We start from the raw sequence: 20508 nt of genomic DNA, 5'->3' as shown, positions 1-20508 counted from the left end.
ATACGATTCTCACAAAAAGAAAACAACATATACGTCTTTTTCTTATTCCTCGTTCTATATTTGGTAGGGACTTTGGTATTGACAGTTAGTTCTTATTGAAGTTTTCTCATTTGGTAGGAGGATTTAGGTATTTTTAGTTGGAGCTGCTGGGGTCATTCGATTCACACTTGTAAGTCTAGAAATACGCTTTGTATTTTTTTTGTTTTTGTTTTTTGTTTTATCAGAAATATGCTTTTATTACAATAAGTATGTAACACCATATCATCGATCATTCTCATGCATTTCAGTTGCATTTGCTGATGGCCCTCATACGTAGAAACCGATTTTGTGCCTACTTTCACTTTTCTATAATAATTAATATTTCTTAAACAATAGATATACGAATGAAAGGGTCTCATAGATTGAATTTATATATGGCAGGTGCAAGAGCTAGACCAAAGATATATGATGAGTAACACTGAGACAGGAAACATCGAGGGAAAAACACATAAAAAGCTTATGCGGTTTTTCCTCATAGCACGAAACTTCCTTTAATTTTTAGTATTTAACCCTTGGAACATTGTTTGGTATGTAAACCGTTATTTGTGTAACATATAACCCATTGGAGAATTTGAGTTCAACAAATAGAGATAGGATTTGGAGTTAGGGGATGGTATAGTGACCCAAAAGGGTGTGCCTATAAGGGGGATGGAGAGTCTTGCTATCTATAAAATCCCACATCGTTTAGGGAAGCACATAAGGATGTGTTTATAAGGAGTGATCTCCCTTTAATGTGTAGAGGTCTTTTCCTCCATTGCTATGTGCTTTGGGAAGAATAAAACCGTGAGAGGTATGAGACCCAAAGTGAACAATATCTACATAGTTGAGGTGGGGTTATTACAAATGGTATCGGAGTCATGCCCTAATCAGAAGTGTGGGCCCCACAAATGAGGACACGTGTACCCGTAAGAGGGGTGGATTGTAGTGACCCAAAAGGGTGTGCCAGTAAGGGGTGGAGGGTTTTGCAATCTATGGAATCCCATATCGCTTAAGAAAGCACATGGGGATGTACTTATAAGGAGTGACCTCCTTTTAATGTGTAGAAGTCTTTTCCCCCACTGCTATGTGCAGTGATATTAAACCTGACCTGGCCTGGCTGGTCAGACCAATGACCCGGTGACCCAGTACATAGATCGGGTCGGGTGATCAATTGGATTAAAACAGTACATGACCTGGTCAAAACCAGTATAACCCAGTGGGTTTTAAGCAACTCATGTGAATGGTATAAAATTACATTATTAGGTCCACTTTATTGACTCTTTTATTATTTAAATGTGTAATATTATGACAATATAAACAAGAGTTTGAGATTTCCCTTTTTATTTATTTAATATACATAATTTTAAAACATGTAACAAGATTTTATTTAGCAAAGACTTTGTTGCAATCTTATGACATTCGTTTATTTTCCTTGTGAATTTTATAGAATTTCTAATGCTATTGTTTATAAAATATTGATTTTGAATTATAATAACAGCCGAGTTTAATTTAGGCACATGCCTCTTTTTTTTTTTTATAATTACATATTCAGTTTATGATTTCTCAAATTTAATTATATATATAATTAAAAAAAAATTATTTGACCCTACGTTTCGACCAATGACCCACTGGTTGAATCAGTGACCTAGTGACCCAACTTATAGATCTAGTCAACATTCGGTCCGGGTTAATAACTATGGCTATGTGCTTTGTGGAGAACAAAATTGTGAGAGGTGTGGGCCCCAAAGTGGACAATATCTACACAGTTGGGGTGGGGTCATTATAGCCGGCGCTGCTACTTGTTGTGTGCGGCGACTCTGGCCTTTGCCTTTACTGTTTTACTACTAAAGATTTTTGTTTAAAACTTTTTAAAGGGCCAAGTTGTTTGTTTTGGGTAAAATAGGTTGATTGGGCTTAGGGTTTTTTTTTTTTTTAGCTTTATTATTGGTAATTTTTGTTGTTGGGATTAATTTTTTGGGCTTGTATATTTTGTTTTAGATTTAATTTGTTAATTTTTTTATGGCCTTTAAAATGAGGAAAATGCTAAAACTACAATTTTTTTACAGATTGCTAATGTGGTAAGTGATAATTGGTAAGTAAAAAGTGATACAAGTGTGTGAACTAATAAGAATTTGCTATCTCAATAATTTGTAAAAATGTTGTAAAAAAGTTTGTGGATATAATATTACTCTTTAAAAAATTGATGGCATTGTTAAGGAGGGCAAAGTGTGATTTTATTGAAAAAAATTTCCAAAATTAGTACCTATTAATATACTAGTATTTTTCAAAAAATAAATTAGGGCCAATATATAGCTCCGTCCATGCTTAAAGTATTGTTTCATGTGAAAATACCTACTATAAATATGCCATTGTTATCACGTGAGCAACTTAGTGTTTATTTTAATTTTTATATATATATATATTTAATGGTTTAAGCATAAAATAGTATCACTGGTTAAGTATTATATTTAAAATTTCAAGGAGTTTCTTTTTTCTTTTGGTAGAAAACAATAATCATTAAAGAAACTAAACGTCTACATAAAGAGTCCGGGGTCTCTTATAATACATGCTAGCATAGTCATAAAACAATAACATAGAAAGGTCCATATGCAGACTATCAAATAACAAAAGATCTTGGCTTGAACCGGCTCCCATCCTTGCTAGAACATCTGCACATTTGTTGGATTCACGGTAGCAGTGCTTCATCTTCACTTGAGGAATTTGGCTGATGTGAGTCCTGCAATCCATAATGAGGGAGAAATTATGTGAATTGCTACTATGATTACCAGAGAACCAACCAAGCATAATGATAGCATCAAATTCAATCTTAACAGCCAATAAATTTAAATTAACATAGAGCATAAGTCCATCTCTCAATGCTTATAGCTCGGCATCTGCACTAGAGGCTTGGCCTATGGACCTGGTGAAACCTGTAATCCAATTCCCATTATGGTCTCAGATTAAACCCTCACCACTAGCCAGCCCCAAATTGCCTATACAGGAACCATTTGTATTAAGTAGGGGTGAGCAATGACCGAACCTCACTGACAAAACCAAACCTCACCACCCAAACCGTACCAAACTTTGGGCCGATCGAAGGAGCCGATGCTGGCGAACGAAACTTGATGACCCTTCTGATGCCGGTGCGGTGGCACAGTTGGAGCTGATTTTTAAAACCGACCCATAAATCGTACTGACTGATTCATATATAGAGATAAAATTAAGGGAAAAAAGAGAAAAACATTCTTAGTAAATTACTAGAAAGAAATCCTACTTATGCCCCCCAACACAAAAGGTAATATTTTTTAGGTAGATTACACATTAGCATTGCCATTGATGCTTCAATCTTCCGTATTTGTAGAAGAGAGAGTCAAAGTTAAACTTAAAAATTGATGAAGAGAAAAGTAGAAAACAATGAGGTAAACAAATAAGATGAAAAGAAAATGGGGGTAGGTGGGGTATTAAATGAAAATGCCACGTTTTGATTTCTAAGCTATCCAACATTTTTTTATTTTTCTTTTATTTAATTTTATAAAACTTAGAGCAACTGCATCAGCTCATATAAATCTCGCAAAATACAAAAAGTAGTCCATTTTACACATTTTGAGCAAAAAAAAAACTCACATCAGTGGATATAAAATTGTGCATAAATGCACAAGTGCTACAATAACCGTGCATATATGCACGATTACTTTAACTCGTGTATTTAATATTTTAGTATTTTTTTTTGGTAGTGTTGGGTATGTGAGAGAGAGGTAGTGAGTGAGAAAATAATAAAAAATTGTAAAAGAATGAATATTTTATTAAATAAATGTGAAGAATAGATAAACTAATATTGGTGTTTTGTAAAAATGGGTATGTAAAATAGAAAAAGTATTTTTTTGTACAAAATAGACAAAAAGTTTGCATAAGCTAATGCAGTTACTCTTAGAGTGCTACGTTGATATGAAAAAATAAAAACAGAAAACCATGACACGTTTTTTTGATAATAAGTCCATAGTTAACAAAAAAAGAAAAGAAAAAGATAATAAGAATACTCCTCCCTTCTTAAGTATACCTAAATGAATATGAATTATATACAATAAAACACATGGTATAAAATTTTTCTTTCTTTTTATAAATTAAAATAAAATCTTTTTAACTAATAGTTAAAGGTGGTTGTGGGGGTAACAAACTGGGGAGCCCATACTAGTATATACGTTGGGTCAAGGGCCCAATCTAAGGAAGAACCCCTCCTTGACCATGGGAAGAACCCCTCCTCGACCAGGTGTGGCCGAGGACAAAAGGAACGGCCTATTACTGAGATTGACATTCCGGGTCATTCCATGGAATAGGATAAGTATCAAAACGGAAAAGAACAACGAAAATAATGGAAATATCTAAGGAAAAGCTGCCACTATTACATTAAGTACTCTATACCTAACAGAGCCATGCTTTTTAGCTTTTACAACCACTCCCAACGACTTTAGGGAGAGGCTGATAGGACAAGTATTAGCACGATGAATCTAAATCTGCATGTGGACGTTGGGTGGAGGAAGGAAGCTAGTATAAAATGGGGGGTAGGAGGTAATCTGGGGACTCCCGGAACCACTACTGCTCAGCATGTACTAGAAAAAGCTCCTCGAATCGTGCCGAGGACCAGTCTTCTTTGATAAATTTAGTCCATTTCTGCTTGATTGTCATGAACACCATATTAACTGTTATCCATGCTATAAAGCCTAGCTCTTTGACCCACTCTCTACAAATTTATTGTACTGGGTTCACTGGTCCAAGATCTTATACATCTTGGGCTTGGGTTACAAAACGTGTCCCTACAATTGGCACCATATATGGGAAGAGCTTGTGTATTAGTGAGTGCAACGGTTAATCATGATAGGATCAAGCTCCTATCAATTAGAGTCCCTCAAGAAGACCATTTTGGCAGTGGTGCATGCTATACAAAAGCTTCCCTATTATTTCCAAGAACACACAGTTGTTGTCGTAACTTAACTCTCACTCAGGTCTACACTTTGAAGTACTGATTACGCGAGGAGGATTGCTAAATGGGGCATAGCTCTGGGGGCTTCTGACATCATGTATATGCCCCGTACACTTGTCAAGGGGCTAGTTCTCGCGAGGCTAGTTCTCGCGGGTCTAGTAGCTCGGTTCGCCGAATTCCCATTGGAGAAAGAAGCCGAGAATCAAAGCATGGATGGAAAATTGGTTGGCATGATTTCCCTGCGAAAACTTCTATTTTGGAAGGAACATATTGGTATCTTCTAATCTTTTGAAGCGGTTAAATAGAACCTTGGCTATGTCGAGTCCTCGAACCTCTTGCTTTGGGGAAATTAACACGCACTGGCTTCTTTTGAAGCGATTAAACAGAACCTTAGCTATGTCGGGTCCTCGAACCTCCTGCTTTGGGGAAATTAACACACACTGGCATCTTTTAAAGTGATTAAACAAAACCTTAGCTATGTCGGGTCCTCGGACCTTCTGCTTTGGGGAAATTAACACACACTGGCATCTTTTGAAGCGGTTAAACAGAACCTTAGCTATGTCAAGTCCTCGGACCTCCTACTTTGGGGAAATTAATATGCACCGGCATCTTTTGAAGCGGTTAAACAGAACCTTAGCTATGTCAGGTCCTCGGACCTCTTACTTTGGGGAAATTAACACGCACTAGCATCTTTTGAAGCGGTTAAACAAAACCTTAGCTATGTCGGGTCCTCGGTCCTCCTGCTTTGGGGAAATTAACACGCACTGGCATCTTTTGATGCGGTTAAACAGAACCTTAACCATGTCGGGTCCTCGGCCGTCCTACTTTGGGGAAATTAACACGCACTAGCATCTTTTGAAGCGGTTAAACAGAACCTTAGCTATGTCGGGTCCTCGGACCTCCTGCTTTAGGGAAATTAACACGCACTGGCCACTTTCTAAGTGTTTAAGCTGAACTCAATCATGCCTCGGTCCTCGGACCAGATGATGTGGGAAGGTTAACACTCCGTGACAACTTTTAAAGTGCTTAAACAGAACCTAACGCATGCTTGAGTCCTCGGACCAGATGCTTAGGGGAAATCAACACTAGGGCACCTCTATAAAGTGCTTAAACAGTATAAAGTGCTTAAATAGAACCTAGTGTATGCCTGAGTCCTCGGACTAGACGCTTAAGGAAAGTTAACGCTATAACATCATCATAAAACAGAACCTTAGCTATGTCGGGTCCTCGGACCTTCTATTTTGGGGAAATTAACACGCACTAGCATCTTTTGAAGCGATTAAACAGAACCTTAGCTATGTCGGGTCCTCGGACCTCCTGTTTTAGGGAAATTAACATGCACTGGCCATTTTCTAAGTGTTTAAGCTGAACTCAATCATGCCTCGGTCCTCAGACCAGATGATGTGGGAAGGTTAACACTCCGTGACAACTTTTAAAGTGCTTAAACAGAACCTAACGCATGCCTGAGTCCTCGGACCAGATGCTTGGGGGAAATCAACACTAGGGCACCTCTATAAAGTGCTTAAACAGAACCTAGCGCATGCCTGAGTCCTTGGACCAGACGCTTAAGGAAAGTTAACGCTATAACATCATCGTAAATATTGAAAGAACCTTAGTACCCGGTGGTCCCCTCGGACCGCTTACTTTAAATTACCCGTTCTTTGATGGTTACACTGTTCGCAGTATAGAGCACACGATTATCTTTCTGATTAATCCTACATAGTTAACTTATTTAAAGTTAACGGTCGGGTGCCCGTCAGTTTTGATAAACTCAAGGTGACAACTTTTCATTACCATCAACAGCATCAATTCTAAGTACTATTTGAAAGAAAAATACCAACACACCCATTCATGAAACAATTATTGCAAAAAAGGAAAGGTTCGTAGAGTAAAATGTGTCTATCTTTTTATTAAATAAAGGGAAAGTACATCGTATACAAAAGGGCTTAGACAAGCCTGTTTCAAAAGCTAACTCTAAAAAGCAGTCCATAGGAACAGTAAATCCACAACCTTGTTCTAGTAGCAATCGAGCCAGTATAGATGGTACCGGCGATGAGAAAGAAGAAGAAGCGGAGACGCCAAATCCACAATCTTGTTCTAGCAGCAATCGAGCCAGTATAGATGGTACTGGCGATGCGAAAGAAGAGGAAGTGGAGGCGCCAGATCCACAACCTTGTTCTAGCAGCAATCGAGCCAGTATGGATGGTACCTGCGATGAGAAAGAAGAAGAAGCGGGAGCGTTTAATGGGCCCCTCTTCTCCTAACTACGAGATGTTCTGCTATCAAGGCTGGGAGACAGAACACCTGCCTACCCACATTCTTCTTGGTTTGCTTGATCAACCTTAGTCCGTCTCCACATCTGCGCACACGTGACACACGGCGTCGGGTGAAACCTAAATTTTGTCGCACCAAAAATCTGATGCGATCTACACCTGCTCCGGGTTTTGGCTTAAGGAAGAAAGACTTCTTTCTTGCTTGGTTGAAAGGAAGAAATGTCTTTGGCCTCTGCTTCCCTTGCCTTAACTGTGTCATCCTGAATCTTGGCGACGTCCAAGGCTTCTGAAGAAGGCTTGATTCCCTCACCCTCACCTTTATCCTTGGGCACTTCATTCCCTAAACCTCAATCACCACCTTGGTAGGGCCCTTAGGAACGTCTGAAGAGTTAAGAGCTTAAAACTCCCGTAGAACTCAGGGATTTGTAAACAAGGAAAAACAACGCCCCCATGTGGCAATTAATTCGCCCGAATCTCAAAGAAGGAATTACAAGCGAGATAAATCTCGCTCAATTTCCCAAGCAGTCTTCAACCGTTGGATTTGCGTCACCTCGTAAAAGACCTTGATGAAAGCACGCCTCGTGTACCGAAACGGCAGGAACGCGACTTGGATAAACTAAAAAAATATCTTACAATCAGACGTAGTGTAAAATGGGCGCGAAATAACTATCATCACATCAAGATCCTCCTTTCCTCCCACGGGGAAGAAAAGAAGAATCCTGAGGGGCTATTGTGGGGGTAATAGATCAGGGAGCCCATACCAGTATATACGTTGGGCCAAGGGCCTAATCCAAGGAAGAACCCCTCTTCGGCCAGGTGTGGCCGAGGACAAAAGGAACGGCCTATTACTAAGATTGACATTCGGGGTCATTCCATGGAATAGGATAAGTATCAAAACAGAAAAGGACAACGAAAAGAATGGAAATATCTAAGGGAAAGCTGCCACTATTGCATTAAGTGCTCTATACCTAACAGAGCCATGCTTTTCAGCCTTTACAACCACTCCCAACGACTTTGGGGAGAGGCTGATGGGACAAGTATCAATATGATGAATCTAAATCTACACGTGGACGTTGGGTGGAGAAAGGATGCCAGTATAAAATGGGAGGTAGGAGGCAATCTGGGGACTCCTGGAACCACTACTGCTCAATATGTACTAGAAAAAGCTCCTCGGATCATGCCGAGGACCAGTCTTCTTTGATAAATTCAGTTCATTTCTGCTTGATTGTCATGAACACCATATTAACTGTTATCCATGCACTAAAGCCTAGCTCTTTGACCCACTCTCTACAAATTTATTATACTGGGTTCACTGGTCCAAGATCCCATACATCTTGGGTTTAGGCTGCAAAACGTGTCCCTACAGTGGTGTATATATGATTTTTATTTATTTAGGTTAATACAACTTTAAAGTATGAATTATTGCTCTATTCTTATATATAGGTAATTTGGTATTTTCTAATTAATTTGTGATCAAACTGATGCGAATACTCTAAAATTTTGTAGTTTACATGATTTACACTTTACAGTTGGCTTGCACTAGTACTGACTTTTTTTTCCTTGCTAAGGCACTAATACTAACTTAACTTAAGATATTGATAATATAAAATACAAATAATATTTCTGATAAGATTTATTCATTGTAAAACATTTATTTGGTCAAAAAAATTATTATGTTATTTTTATAGTTGGACCTAATTGTGATTGAGTAACGACAAACATTTTTTTTTATATATTTCAAATCGATAAAACCAATGAAACTGACCACAAAAAACCACACCGTTGTAGGTCGGAAAATCGATCATTGTCGGTGTGCATCATATTCCGTTATGGGAAAACCGATCCCTATCGGTTTGGTGATAAATTTGGAAAAATACAGCACCGACCAAACCGCGCACACCCCTACTATTGAGCTTTACCCATCCAGGTTCAGGTTTGGACCACCTGACTTGAAGGATTTGCTTCCTCTTGGCCATGGATGTGCTAGAAGCACAAAAAAGGAATTCATTTGCAGCAACTTGAACTTCTATTTTTAGATTACTCCTCAAAGGTTTGTTCTCAAAATCACTTTGTTCCTGTGAGTCCAAAGGTTCCAAACAACAAAGGCAATGAAAATATTACATGGGAGAAACTCATGCCATATTGATTTGTTGTCAGCATTAATCTTAAACCAAGTAGGAAGATCCAAAGAGAAGAAGTTTTGAACAAAATTAGAAGCCCGTGAGCTCTCCCAAAATGCCTTAGCATAAGGACAAACTCTAAGAAGATGAATGATTGTTTCCCTCTTACCATTGCAAAGTTGACAAGTCACATCTCCCATGTAACCACAGCCAGCAAGAAACTCTTTTGTGGGAATACTTTGCCAATGGCATTTCCACAAGAAATGCTAGATTTTTGGTAATGTATCAAATCAAGGAGTTTTATAGTAGGAGAGTTCTTTCGTATTACTTAGCGAAAAAAAAAAAAAAAAAAGAAGAAAAAAAAAGAAAAAAAAAAAAGAGGAATAGGAGAGTTCTATTTAGTTAGGTATCTTATTGTTTCAACTAATACTTAGTTTTAGAATCCATTGTCTCTTTTTTGTATGTGTGTTTTTGTTTTCCCAAAAAAAAAAAAAAAGGTAATTGTCTTATATTACTTAAAAAAGTATGTTGTGTGTAGTATAATTTACCTCACTATTCCTTAAACTGACTTTTGAGTGGTTTTCATGATGTGCCTTTGTGTTAAGACCCTATTCCACTCCATACCAACCTTGTAAAATACTTTCTACCTTAGTTGCACAAATGGGGGAGGAGATAAGACAAAAAGGATAGGGGAATTTTTAGACAACTTATATGAACCTTGTGGAATACTTTATACCTTAGTTGCATAAAAAGGGGAGAGGAGGGAAGAGAAAAAGGATAAGAAGAGTTTCTTGATGGTTGAGTTACTAGAACTTGGTCTTAAGAACTATAGGATTTCATGTATGTATGGTTTTTAAGGGTTCTTAATGATGATAAGATGATGGTTTGTGTTTAGAGAATGCTAGGGTTTTAGTTGATGATGGATTTAAAGGAAGGATTGCATGAGTATGATGAGTAGGGAATAGATTGACTTCTTCAAAAGTGTTGCCTTCTCCAATGATGAGAATACCTCAAGTAATCTCTACTTTCAAGAGAAAGAAAAGACTAGAAATAAACTTGCACGAAGGCAATAACTTCATTAAACTTACATGGAAATATTTTTATATAACTGGAGGATGCAAAAATCATCATTTGTACTTATCTGATGGATGATGATAAGGCTTCTTTCAACGATCAAATTACAAGGAAAGTTGGAAAATGGAAAAAGGGAGAGAACACCGATGTGGTGTTGTTCAAAGGCTCTTCGATGATCAAGTTAGAATTGTGAAAGAATTCACTTAATAGGATCAATCAAAGAGAATAATATGGCTAGAGTGTAGATATCAGAGTGCGTACTTTTTCTTTCCCATTGTGTGGATTTTATAGCCTTCTCCTTCATTCCTAAAGTAAAATGTTCATTAATATAAGACATTTATTGTCTTCAACCGTCATTCATTTGTTGGGCCCACACGTTACTTTCTTTTGTTAAGTGCATTCAATGCTATGGATGATCATTGGCCTTAGGGGCGGAAAAATCTTAAATAATCTCGGAATATAGTGAAATGGTGCTCTCTCCTCTTACATTCATGATAAGTCTCACCATGAATTTAATGAGTAGACACCACCATGAATGTGAGAGGAGGGAACACAATTCTCCGTGCTTCGAAAGTATCTTATAATTACTCTTTAGGGACGACCTTTGTAAATTTTATTCTCATCATAACTTATGCTCGAATTAATCCATGTAATTAATGTATTACTAGTTGAGCTATAACTCAATCCAACCCAATTTACATTTAAACTAACTTGTAACTAATTAACCCAAACTTGTGCCAACCTTGTCCGAGCCCTTGGCTGACTAATTAAGATTGATCCACGTGCATAGGTGTGAGGGGGAGCTTCCACATTATTTTGTGAGCCAATGGTAAAGGGAGTTTCTAAAATGATCCTAATATTGAGAACTTGATTGGGTTTTGGGCAGTGAATTTGTTGGTGGCAGCGGGCTTTGGAGAGATTCGTTGCACTGAACGGTCGAGCTAGTTCGATTCAGTTGGTTTCTATAAGGGGAACCTGAATTTGATAAATTTGAGCGATATTTATAATAAAATAAATAAATAAAACATTTTTTTAGGTGTTTGTGGTTTGACAGGGACAAATTCACGCCTAACAGGTGCAATAGAGTCTGTGTATTCTAGAGTGTATTGTTCCTGAGCTTCTGAATTTTGGAATTTCTCCAAACCTATTTGCAAGATTAGTACGTGTAACTCAGCTTATTCACTGCTTATATTTTATAGGCTCATCATAAGCATATTCCAAGAAAATGCTAGCACAATCACAGCTAAGGAAGGTGTACATAAGGGCTTCATCCATGTGTTTGAGGTTCCTTTTTTTTATCTTTTGAAATAAGTATGTTAATAGGTACATAGATTTCAAAAGAATGTGTCCTCATTACCTCTCAAGAACAGAATGGAAGCAGAACCTCTATTCTCGTATCCTTCTGCTTCGCAAGTAAAGGATAAGGTCCCGATAAGAGAAGCCCTAATATTTCAAATTCAAAGTTGGATTGAACCATCCAAGTGTACTCATGTCAATGACTCTTCAACTAACATAACAGTTAACACGACACAAGTCATAGATACTTAGTTCGACGTATATATAAAATTCTATTTCCACGAGTCATTGAGGGTACACGTGCAACTTCATTTCCCAGTAAAAATTCTATTACCACTCCTGTTTGTCCCAATTTTCCGGAAGCTTATCTTGAAGCCGAGTGGTGTCAAGATTTTGCCTAAACAAACATGCGACAGAATTTGACTATTTGTATAGCCGAAAAAGAAAAAGTGGTAAAGGGACGTATCACTAATCAATAATCATCATCATCATCATTCAATAAATAATGGGTGTTTATGTAAATTCAATGCAACACAAGTTACACAACTATAGGTATGAAAAAGAGAAAAATGACGACATGCCTGATGCCAAACAAGCACCACAGGCAAGCCTTATCAACACTCTGAACCATAAAAGTAGTTAATTTTATTAGTTTTCTTTTGGTGGAGTAATTTTTGTTTTTATCTTATTAAAAAGACACATAAAATAAAAACTAGTATACGGAAGGAACAATTTGAAAGAAAATAAATAGAGAAGAAAGAGGAATAAAGACTCCATTATCCACAGTGACACCCACCCACCCACCGTGTCCCACTACACCAATCCAAATCTCATCGAAAAAACATAGGCACAGATAGTATGGTAAGTTACTGTTCTCGAATTTCTAGGAGATAAATTGGAACCCTTTTTTGTCAGAATATAAGATGTAGGGGCCTAAATGAAACGTGTTCATCATAGAATGGAAATGAATCACACGTGGCAGCACCTCAGAGGAGACTGACTCATGCAAGCACCAAAGAAGAAGACAAATCAGCCTCCATCCACACCTGCTTTGGTTTGAGTTTGATTTTATTTATTTTATTTGTTTTTTGTATTTTGTTTTTTTAAGTTCTACATCAGAAACGTCACCCAATACTCATCCATGTTTTTGAAGAGGTCTCTAGCATTTGGCCCCCAATAATTCATTAAACTATCATAATATCATCCTTTACTAGAAGAAAAAGATAAGAAAAGGAAAGGTAGGAAATAAATGGACAATTAAGCCCAAAAAAATAAAAAAATGGGAGAGGATGAAGGAGAATCGAGTCACACGCAGCCTTTCAGATTCTTCACGGCTCTCATAATAATCCACTTGTTTATTTATCTATTATTAATTGTTATTTATTATACTCTCCTCCTAATATTCAAAGATAAATTAATAGAGATAGAGAAAGAGATGGTGGAGCATCTAGAGTACTTGTCTTTGTTCTCGTCCACTGTGGGGTTTACGTGTCCCCCAAGCTTTACATGATATATACTTCCTTCGTCTAGTCTAGGCTCGCTTGTTTTTTCTCATTTTAGTTAGATGTAACCATTTCTATGATCTATCCGCACAAACCTTGACAATGGATAGCGAAATTTCACTCCAATTTCAAATACCAAAAATAAGGAAAAATATTCAGTCTAATATGAAACATCAAACCAAAACTCTACGTGACAGCAAAGTTTCACATTATATGACCGTAAAGCTACATTATATCAATCAAGAATCACTCATTAATTATTAATATAACGACCTTTTTAAAAAAAATTAAAAAAAAAAAAAATCAAAATCACACCACTTGAAGCATTTTATGGGGTAAAGCTTAAAAGAACTTTAAATTTTTTTTTTTTTTTTTTTTTGATAAGCAAAAAGAACTTTAAATTGACAACAAGATCAACTCATTTTTTAGTGCAAAGAAAAGTAAACGGCATACTACCAAGTTGATAATCACTAGTAATGGTTCTTATCTTGAAAAACAATATAAAAATTAAAAATCAGAAAAGCTATCACATCGAGGGAATTAGACTAAGGTGGTACCTTTCTCTGTTTAAAGAACTATACACAATTGAATTGTCTGGCTAGATACTCCATGACCCAACATTTAATCAAAAAGTAGTCCACTTTATGACCAAGAATATGAATCACAAACCGGTCCAAATAGCACAATATTTTCTACTTAAATGGAAATCATAATCAGCACTATGCCTTGGACCATTATCATTACATTCATTATATTATCATTTCATTCATTATATATGAACATGTATGAAGATATATATTATTAACTCTCACATTTTACGACATTGGTGCACCATTGACAAAAATTTAATTTACCAAATTAGTACAATTCATGCCTGAAATACTCATACCTTCACTCAAATTGCCACATGATCGAATCTCACATTAAAAAGCCACTCGTGCTATTACTTTAATGTACTTTAAAATATATATTAGAGTCCCACAAATCAAGTAAATTCTCCAACATGAAGATGCATCAAAACGCAAATGGAATAAACCACGAATCACACACACGGAAGAATATAAACTTTTTGCAAACAAAACTATCTATATGCACAAAATATGTTCTCTGTACATATGCTAGCATTATACCACTCCATTATTGATATATTTTCAACAACCAAAAGACCCATATGTGTCATCCTCTGTACAAAGTAAAGGCTAACAATAAATATCCTAAATTTTCTCTAATTTATAAAATAAAATCTCAGCTGTAAAAACTAAAAAACACACCTATATTTTCTTTACCTATTCACAGGACATTACATATTGCAAGCCTTTCCCACATCTTTTTTTTTTTTTTTTTTTTTTGGTTAAATAACTTTTTCCACATTTAGTGTTTTTTTTGGTTACATTGATTCATTCTTGTAAAGTTTATTACTTTAATTATTGACCATGTACAGAGTATCACTTTCCTTTTATGATGGGAGCAATCTCAAAATGGTGCTCGGTGAGGTATACCCTTTCTCCTCCTAGCATTGCGGTGGTTGAAAATTGGTGGAGTTCCTGGAGAAATGTTGGTAAGGGCTTCGTCTCCAGAACTATAAGACCTCTCTCCGCCATAGTTGTAGTGTCCATCAGATGAAATTGCTGGGCTATCCACCATCGAACGGTTGAACATAAGTGTCCTCTGGATTTTCTTAGGAGTAGATGACTCATCAGATTCTGAACCACCATGAAATGAATCCCTATTGTGCTTCATTCTCAGTGTAAACGTCAGGTCTGGGACTCCCCTCTTCATTGCCCCAAGCTGACAAAAATAGCATGGGACACATTAGTCAACTCAAACATTCAACAAAAACATACTAGTGCCACCAAAGAAACAGAGAGTAGGTGAGAGCAAAAGACGAACTAAGCAAACAAAATAACATTATTGAAAGTAGTCATGAAATTCCCCACCAAATCAGAGTTCACGAGGAGGACAAATTACACAAAATTACATCAACAAGAAATCGAAACTTCTTTCTTGAATCATAAAATTTAAAAAACTAATCTAGCTGCGACAATTCCTAGAGGACCAAGCTACATAAAACAAAGAAGCAAAGTCAAATAAAGGTATATGAAATTAAAAAAAGGACATTATTGATAAGAGAGAATGAATCACCAACCTTGCAACCCAAAGAGCAAAATCTGAAGGAATCAAGGAGACTTCTACAGCAAATCTCACATGTATTAGTAACCCCTTTTCCAGGCCTAGGCTGTGGCCTCTCATTCAAAAACACAATCTTTGCACTGTTGATAATGTATGTCTGAACACATGATATGTCTATGTACTTCTGAATTTCATTGACTCTCACCACGTTGTGGTACGAGGAACGCCTTATCTACAAAACCAACCAACCAAACAAAATTTTACAAATCACATTTTTAGTTTCATACATAAAGATAACAATAAGAAAAAGAAGAAATGAAAAAAAAAGAAAAACCTGAACAACACGGTGATCTTTGTGATTGATCAAACAGTAGGAACAAAGAGCAGTCCCCATACAATCCAAACAGAACATATTGCATTCACTTTTATTGGAATCTCCATGAATAGAGCAGGGGTTGAAGTAACTTGCTCTCAGCATTGGTTTAAGCCATGGAGGACCCAAATCATTGTTCCCCATTCTGCTTATCGGACTCACCTGATTATCCAACATAAACATCAATTAGAAAAACAATCACAAACAAAATCATAAAAAAGAAACAGAGGATTTTTTCAGTGTGAGCAGGACTAACTGTGTTTGGCACAAATACCATGACTTGCTTATGATTGGCCTTCACGAACCCAACACTTTCTTGTTCTTGATTATCAATAGACAGCCTGTCCAGTTCCGCAGGAACGAATCAAAACTTTACAAGATTGAATCTGTAAACAAAAAAAAAAAAAAAAAAAAAAACAAAAATACCATATTAGCCAAACAAAAAACGAAAGCTGTAAAACCAGCCAGAACAAAAATCGAATTCATTATCAGAGACTGAAAAAACAAAACAAAAAACCTTACGGGGTTGAGTGAGCTGAAAAGAAATCGCCTTCAAAGATTAGAAGTGTAAAAGAAAAAAGTGTCTTTCTAAAAAGAGAGAACAGAGGAAGGGATTAGATATTGCTGCGTGGGAAGAATTAGAAGTCTAAGGAAGAGAAGGAAAAAAAAGACCCAAAGGGTTACAATAGCACAATATTTTATAAGGCGGTCAAAAAACAAACAATTAAATAGTAGTATAATTCTGTGTATATAATAAATAAATTAATTAAAATTTCTATGGCGGTCACAAAAAACAGCATCACTGACGATAAATATAATAATTCTATATTAAATAAAATAAAATAAAATTGTAAAATAGTACTAGTAGTAATAAAAGGCAATGGAAATTGAAACAGGCCCACATTTTATAACAAAGCCAAATATCATAAAATAAAATAAAAAAGCCAAATATTTTGGGTTCAATGGAGACAGCAATGACTAGATTCTCACTCCTTTTTTACCCGTCTGATTAAATATGCGGCTTTCACATTTGTGTGATAAGATTGGCGTGTGCCCTGGACCGTATGATTGAGTTCCGCCGCTAGTGTATGTCGGCCTTTCTTTATCTCCACCGTTTGATTAATAAAATAATTAATAAATATGATGATGTAAACGCTACCTAAACCTCCACGTGTGTATAGGGGCAGCCGTACAAAATTTACCGACGTCTTGCTCCCAAAGTCATGAGGTCAATAGGAATTTCATTTGTTTCGAGAAAGCCCGGAACTCATCATATATGCTTAACCGCCAATACAGGTCGGTCTTCACAGGCATCTAGGAAACTATGAGAGCATTCTCATTAGAGTTTTAAAAAAATTTTCATATTTTAAAAAATTTTACACAAATTTTAATATATTTTTTTACTCACAGGTATACCAAAAACACCCAAACAATGTTATTCAAACTCCTCTACGAAACGGTCCTTAACATTTAATATTTAAAAAATTAATTTTATATTATTTAACACATTATTTTACAATTATTAAATTTTTTAATTTTTTTTACTTCATTAAAATATTATTTATTTATCATTTTTCTATTCTTGTTGAGAGAGACCATAGAGTGAGATTTGAGGGGAGAGAGAGAAGAGGAATAAAAAATGAGTAGCAACTTGCTATAGTAGGGAGTTAAATAACATCTTACTGTAGTAAGGTGTTAAAAAATTTAAAATTTAGCACCATTGATATAGAGGCTTTTTTAGTGGTTTTGTTGCTAAAAATAACTTTTAGCATTTATCCCACCTTTGATGAGAATGCTCTAAACTATAAACTCACCTCAAACAGATTATAGGCTCACACATAAGGACATAAATAATAGGACAGGTTAACAGATGTCTTTAAAGTAATTATTAATAAATCAGGATAAAAAAATTTTGACACTATTTTTATGGGAAATATAAAAAGTTATCAACAATATTTATTATTTTATCATTTACGCAATAAAATGTTTCTAAAAATAGCTTATAAATTAATGCCCTTAGAGCATTGGTTAACATTTCCCTTGATAATATAATATAAAAATGTGTAAAATGTACATATATATATATATATATATATATATTTTTTTTTTTAAATGATCCATATTAATTAGTATATAATTGTATAAATTTACAAATTTATTATAGTATCGGTGTAAATTTACACTGACACTATTCATTTTACATTTAAAGATTTTTATGTATCTCAAATGATTGGATAAAGGAAAAGAGTGAATGATGATTATAGTATGTGAAGATAAAGAAACAAGTTTTTAAAAATTCAAGAAAAATTGTATTCTAATAAAATTTAGTGTAAAATAGAAAATCTGACGTGAAGTGTTTTGAAAAGTGAGTATATATAGAAAAAGTAAGCTCTTATGCTTAAATAGACAAAATTTTGCATGAATTAATGCGAATGTCTACAATTTTTCTTGAAGTCTTGCAATTAGATAAGTGATATGATCTATTCTCCCTTATTAAAAGAATTATGATTCAAAACCTCTATTTTTTATAGACACCATATTTTACTATTAGCTAATCACTCAAGGATTAAATCATAATTTCAAGCCATTCAAGGGCAAAATGGCGTCTTGAATGCAACGATCAAAATGGCGTGTTTAATGCAAAAATCAGACCATCCCATCAAAAGATCAAGCTACATCAAGTTTTAACGGTTTCCATTCTTGTAAATTAGGATTTAAACAATGTGATTATGATCAATTTATTCTTATTATTCTTTAATTGGATTCATTAAAATTGATTACATGTCAAAGTTGTATCGTATATCATTCTTATATTATATTATATTTATTTTAAATTCAAAACTGAGAAAAAAATTTAACTAAATTTTCAATTAGAATCTAATTTAGTGTCACATTTCCATATATATATATATATATATATATATATATATATAATTTAAAAAAAAAAATTTGTGCAAAGTAATGTATTAGTGTAATAGCCAAAGAGTCAAAAATAAAATAAAAAGGAAAAAGAAATATCAGGTTTGATTTTGAGAAGGAAAAAAAAAGTTTGGAGAAAATTAAAAAAATATAAAAAAATAATAAAAATAGAATTTATAGTTATGTTGGAATTAGGTTTCGTTTCCTTCTAGACCAAATTTAGGTCAACATAAACTAAAAATAACAAAAATATTAATAACAATCGCTATCAATATTTTTTTCTTATATAGTATTTTTATTATTATAAAAATAGTGGTTGAAAAAACTAAAATTAAGAATTTAATAGATAAAAATTTTAATGATTTCTTAGGTTTTAACTTAATTTTTTTCCCCATCTAGACCAAATTTAGATCAATGTAAACTGTAAAAAATAATAGAAAATTAATAATAATTTTTTGATAGAGTTTTTACCTATAGCGTCCGTTTCTAGTGATTGCCAATTTTATTATCATATCAAGACACCAATCGATTTTTGGTGTAGGCGGGAATTGAACCTCAGATCTCTTATTCCATCATCAAAGACCAAAATTAATAACATTCACATCAATATATATATATATATATATATATATATATATATTCTTTTATAATATTATTATTATACAAATAGCGGTTGGACAAACTAGAATTGAAAATTTGATAGATAAAAATTTAAATGAATTTTTTTATACATTTGTTTCAAATAAACTTATCTTTATTTTGTGAATAGATATTTTATATTTTCAAATATACAAATATTATAGATATTATATATAAACCTAGAAAAAAATTCATAGACATTTAATTATGTTTATTTGTAAATATATTTCATGTATATGCATGAGGTTACAAGCTAGTTAGTTAAATTTTTATGGCAAAAATACAATTACAGTTAGTAGATAATTCAAACTTGGGGTGTGTTCCAAGTAACGGTGTAAATTTACACTGGTACTATTCATTTTGCATTTAAGTTTTTTATGTATCTCGAGGATAAAGGAAAAGAGTGAAAGATGATTATAGTATGTGAAGAAAAAGAAAATTATTTTAAAAAAATAATCAAGAAAAAAATTATATTTTAATAAAATATAATGTAAAATAGATAATCTGATATGAGGGGTTTTGAAAAGTAAGTATGTAAAATAAAAAAAAGTAAACTGTTATGCTAAAATAAGCAAAATTTTGCCCCAATTAATACAAATACTTGCAATATTTCTTTAATAGATAAGAAGTCTTTTAATTAGATAAGTGATATAATCTATTCTCCTTTATTAAGAGAATCATTATTTAAATCCTCTAATTTTTTGAGATGTCATATTTTACTATTGGCTAATCACTGAAGGACAAAATCATAATTTCAAGCCATGCAAGGGCAAAATGGCGTGTTGAATGCAACTATCAAAATGGCATGTTGAATGCAACAATTGAACCATCCAATCAAAAGATCAAGCTGTATCAAGTTTTAACGGTTGATATGTATTCTTGTAAATTAGAATTTAAACAATGTGATTATGATCAATTTATTCTTATTATTCTTTAATTGGGTTCATTAAAATTGATTACATGTCAAAATCTTATTATATATCATTCTTAAATTATATATATATATATATATTTATATATATATTGTAAGGACTGAAATTAGATTGGTCCCAAAACCGGATTGGGTTCAAACGCTAACGGTCCAAACAATAAATTTGTAGAGCGTGGATAGAAAAACTAGATTTATCTCAGAAGAAAAACGATTAGATTTAACGATTCAAGACGGTTTGACACAAATAAGATTAGC

At 34.4% G+C, this 20508-nt stretch overlaps 1 protein-coding gene across 4 annotated transcripts; it reads right to left on the bottom strand.

Annotated features, from left to right (window-relative positions):
- Positions 1-14327: 14327 nt before the first annotated feature.
- LOC126712666 (protein RGF1 INDUCIBLE TRANSCRIPTION FACTOR 1-like) lies at positions 14328-16457 on the bottom strand. Of its 4 annotated transcripts, none has more exons than XM_050412094.1 (5): positions 16282-16457; positions 16039-16150; positions 15726-15926; positions 15408-15623; positions 14328-15049 (listed from the first exon to the last, which is right to left on the bottom strand). In XM_050412094.1, the coding sequence occupies exons 2-5, from the start codon at positions 16039-16041 to the stop codon at positions 14735-14737; spliced, it is 735 nt and encodes a 244-aa protein (XP_050268051.1). In that variant the 5' UTR covers positions 16042-16150; positions 16282-16457; the 3' UTR covers positions 14328-14734. The 4 variants fall into 4 exon arrangements, with proteins under 4 accessions (XP_050268051.1, XP_050268049.1, XP_050268047.1 ...); XM_050412092.1 differs by having other exon boundaries at positions 16021-16150; positions 16282-16456; XM_050412090.1 differs by having other exon boundaries at positions 16021-16150; positions 16287-16456.
- Positions 16458-20508: the final 4051 nt, after the last annotated feature.

This window comes from Quercus robur, chromosome 2 (assembly GCF_932294415.1).
Source record: "Quercus robur chromosome 2, dhQueRobu3.1, whole genome shotgun sequence".
Classification (NCBI taxonomy): Eukaryota; Viridiplantae; Streptophyta; class Magnoliopsida; order Fagales; family Fagaceae; genus Quercus; species Quercus robur.
Note: the sequence above shows the minus strand (reverse complement) of the source record. Positions and strands in the feature narration are given on the sequence as shown.

Excerpts from the sequence above, each read along its gene's own strand:
- LOC126712666 (XM_050412092.1), bottom strand. The coding sequence starts at position 16,041 with ATGGTATTTGTGCCAAACACA. Across the intron at positions 15,927-16,020 it reads TGGTATTTGTGCCAAACACA|GTGAGTCCGATAAGCAGAAT; the intron begins GTTAGTCCTGCT and ends TTGGATAATCAG. Across the intron at positions 15,624-15,725 it reads AAGATCACCGTGTTGTTCAG|ATAAGGCGTTCCTCGTACCA; the intron begins GTTTTTCTTTTT and ends TTGGTTTTGTAG.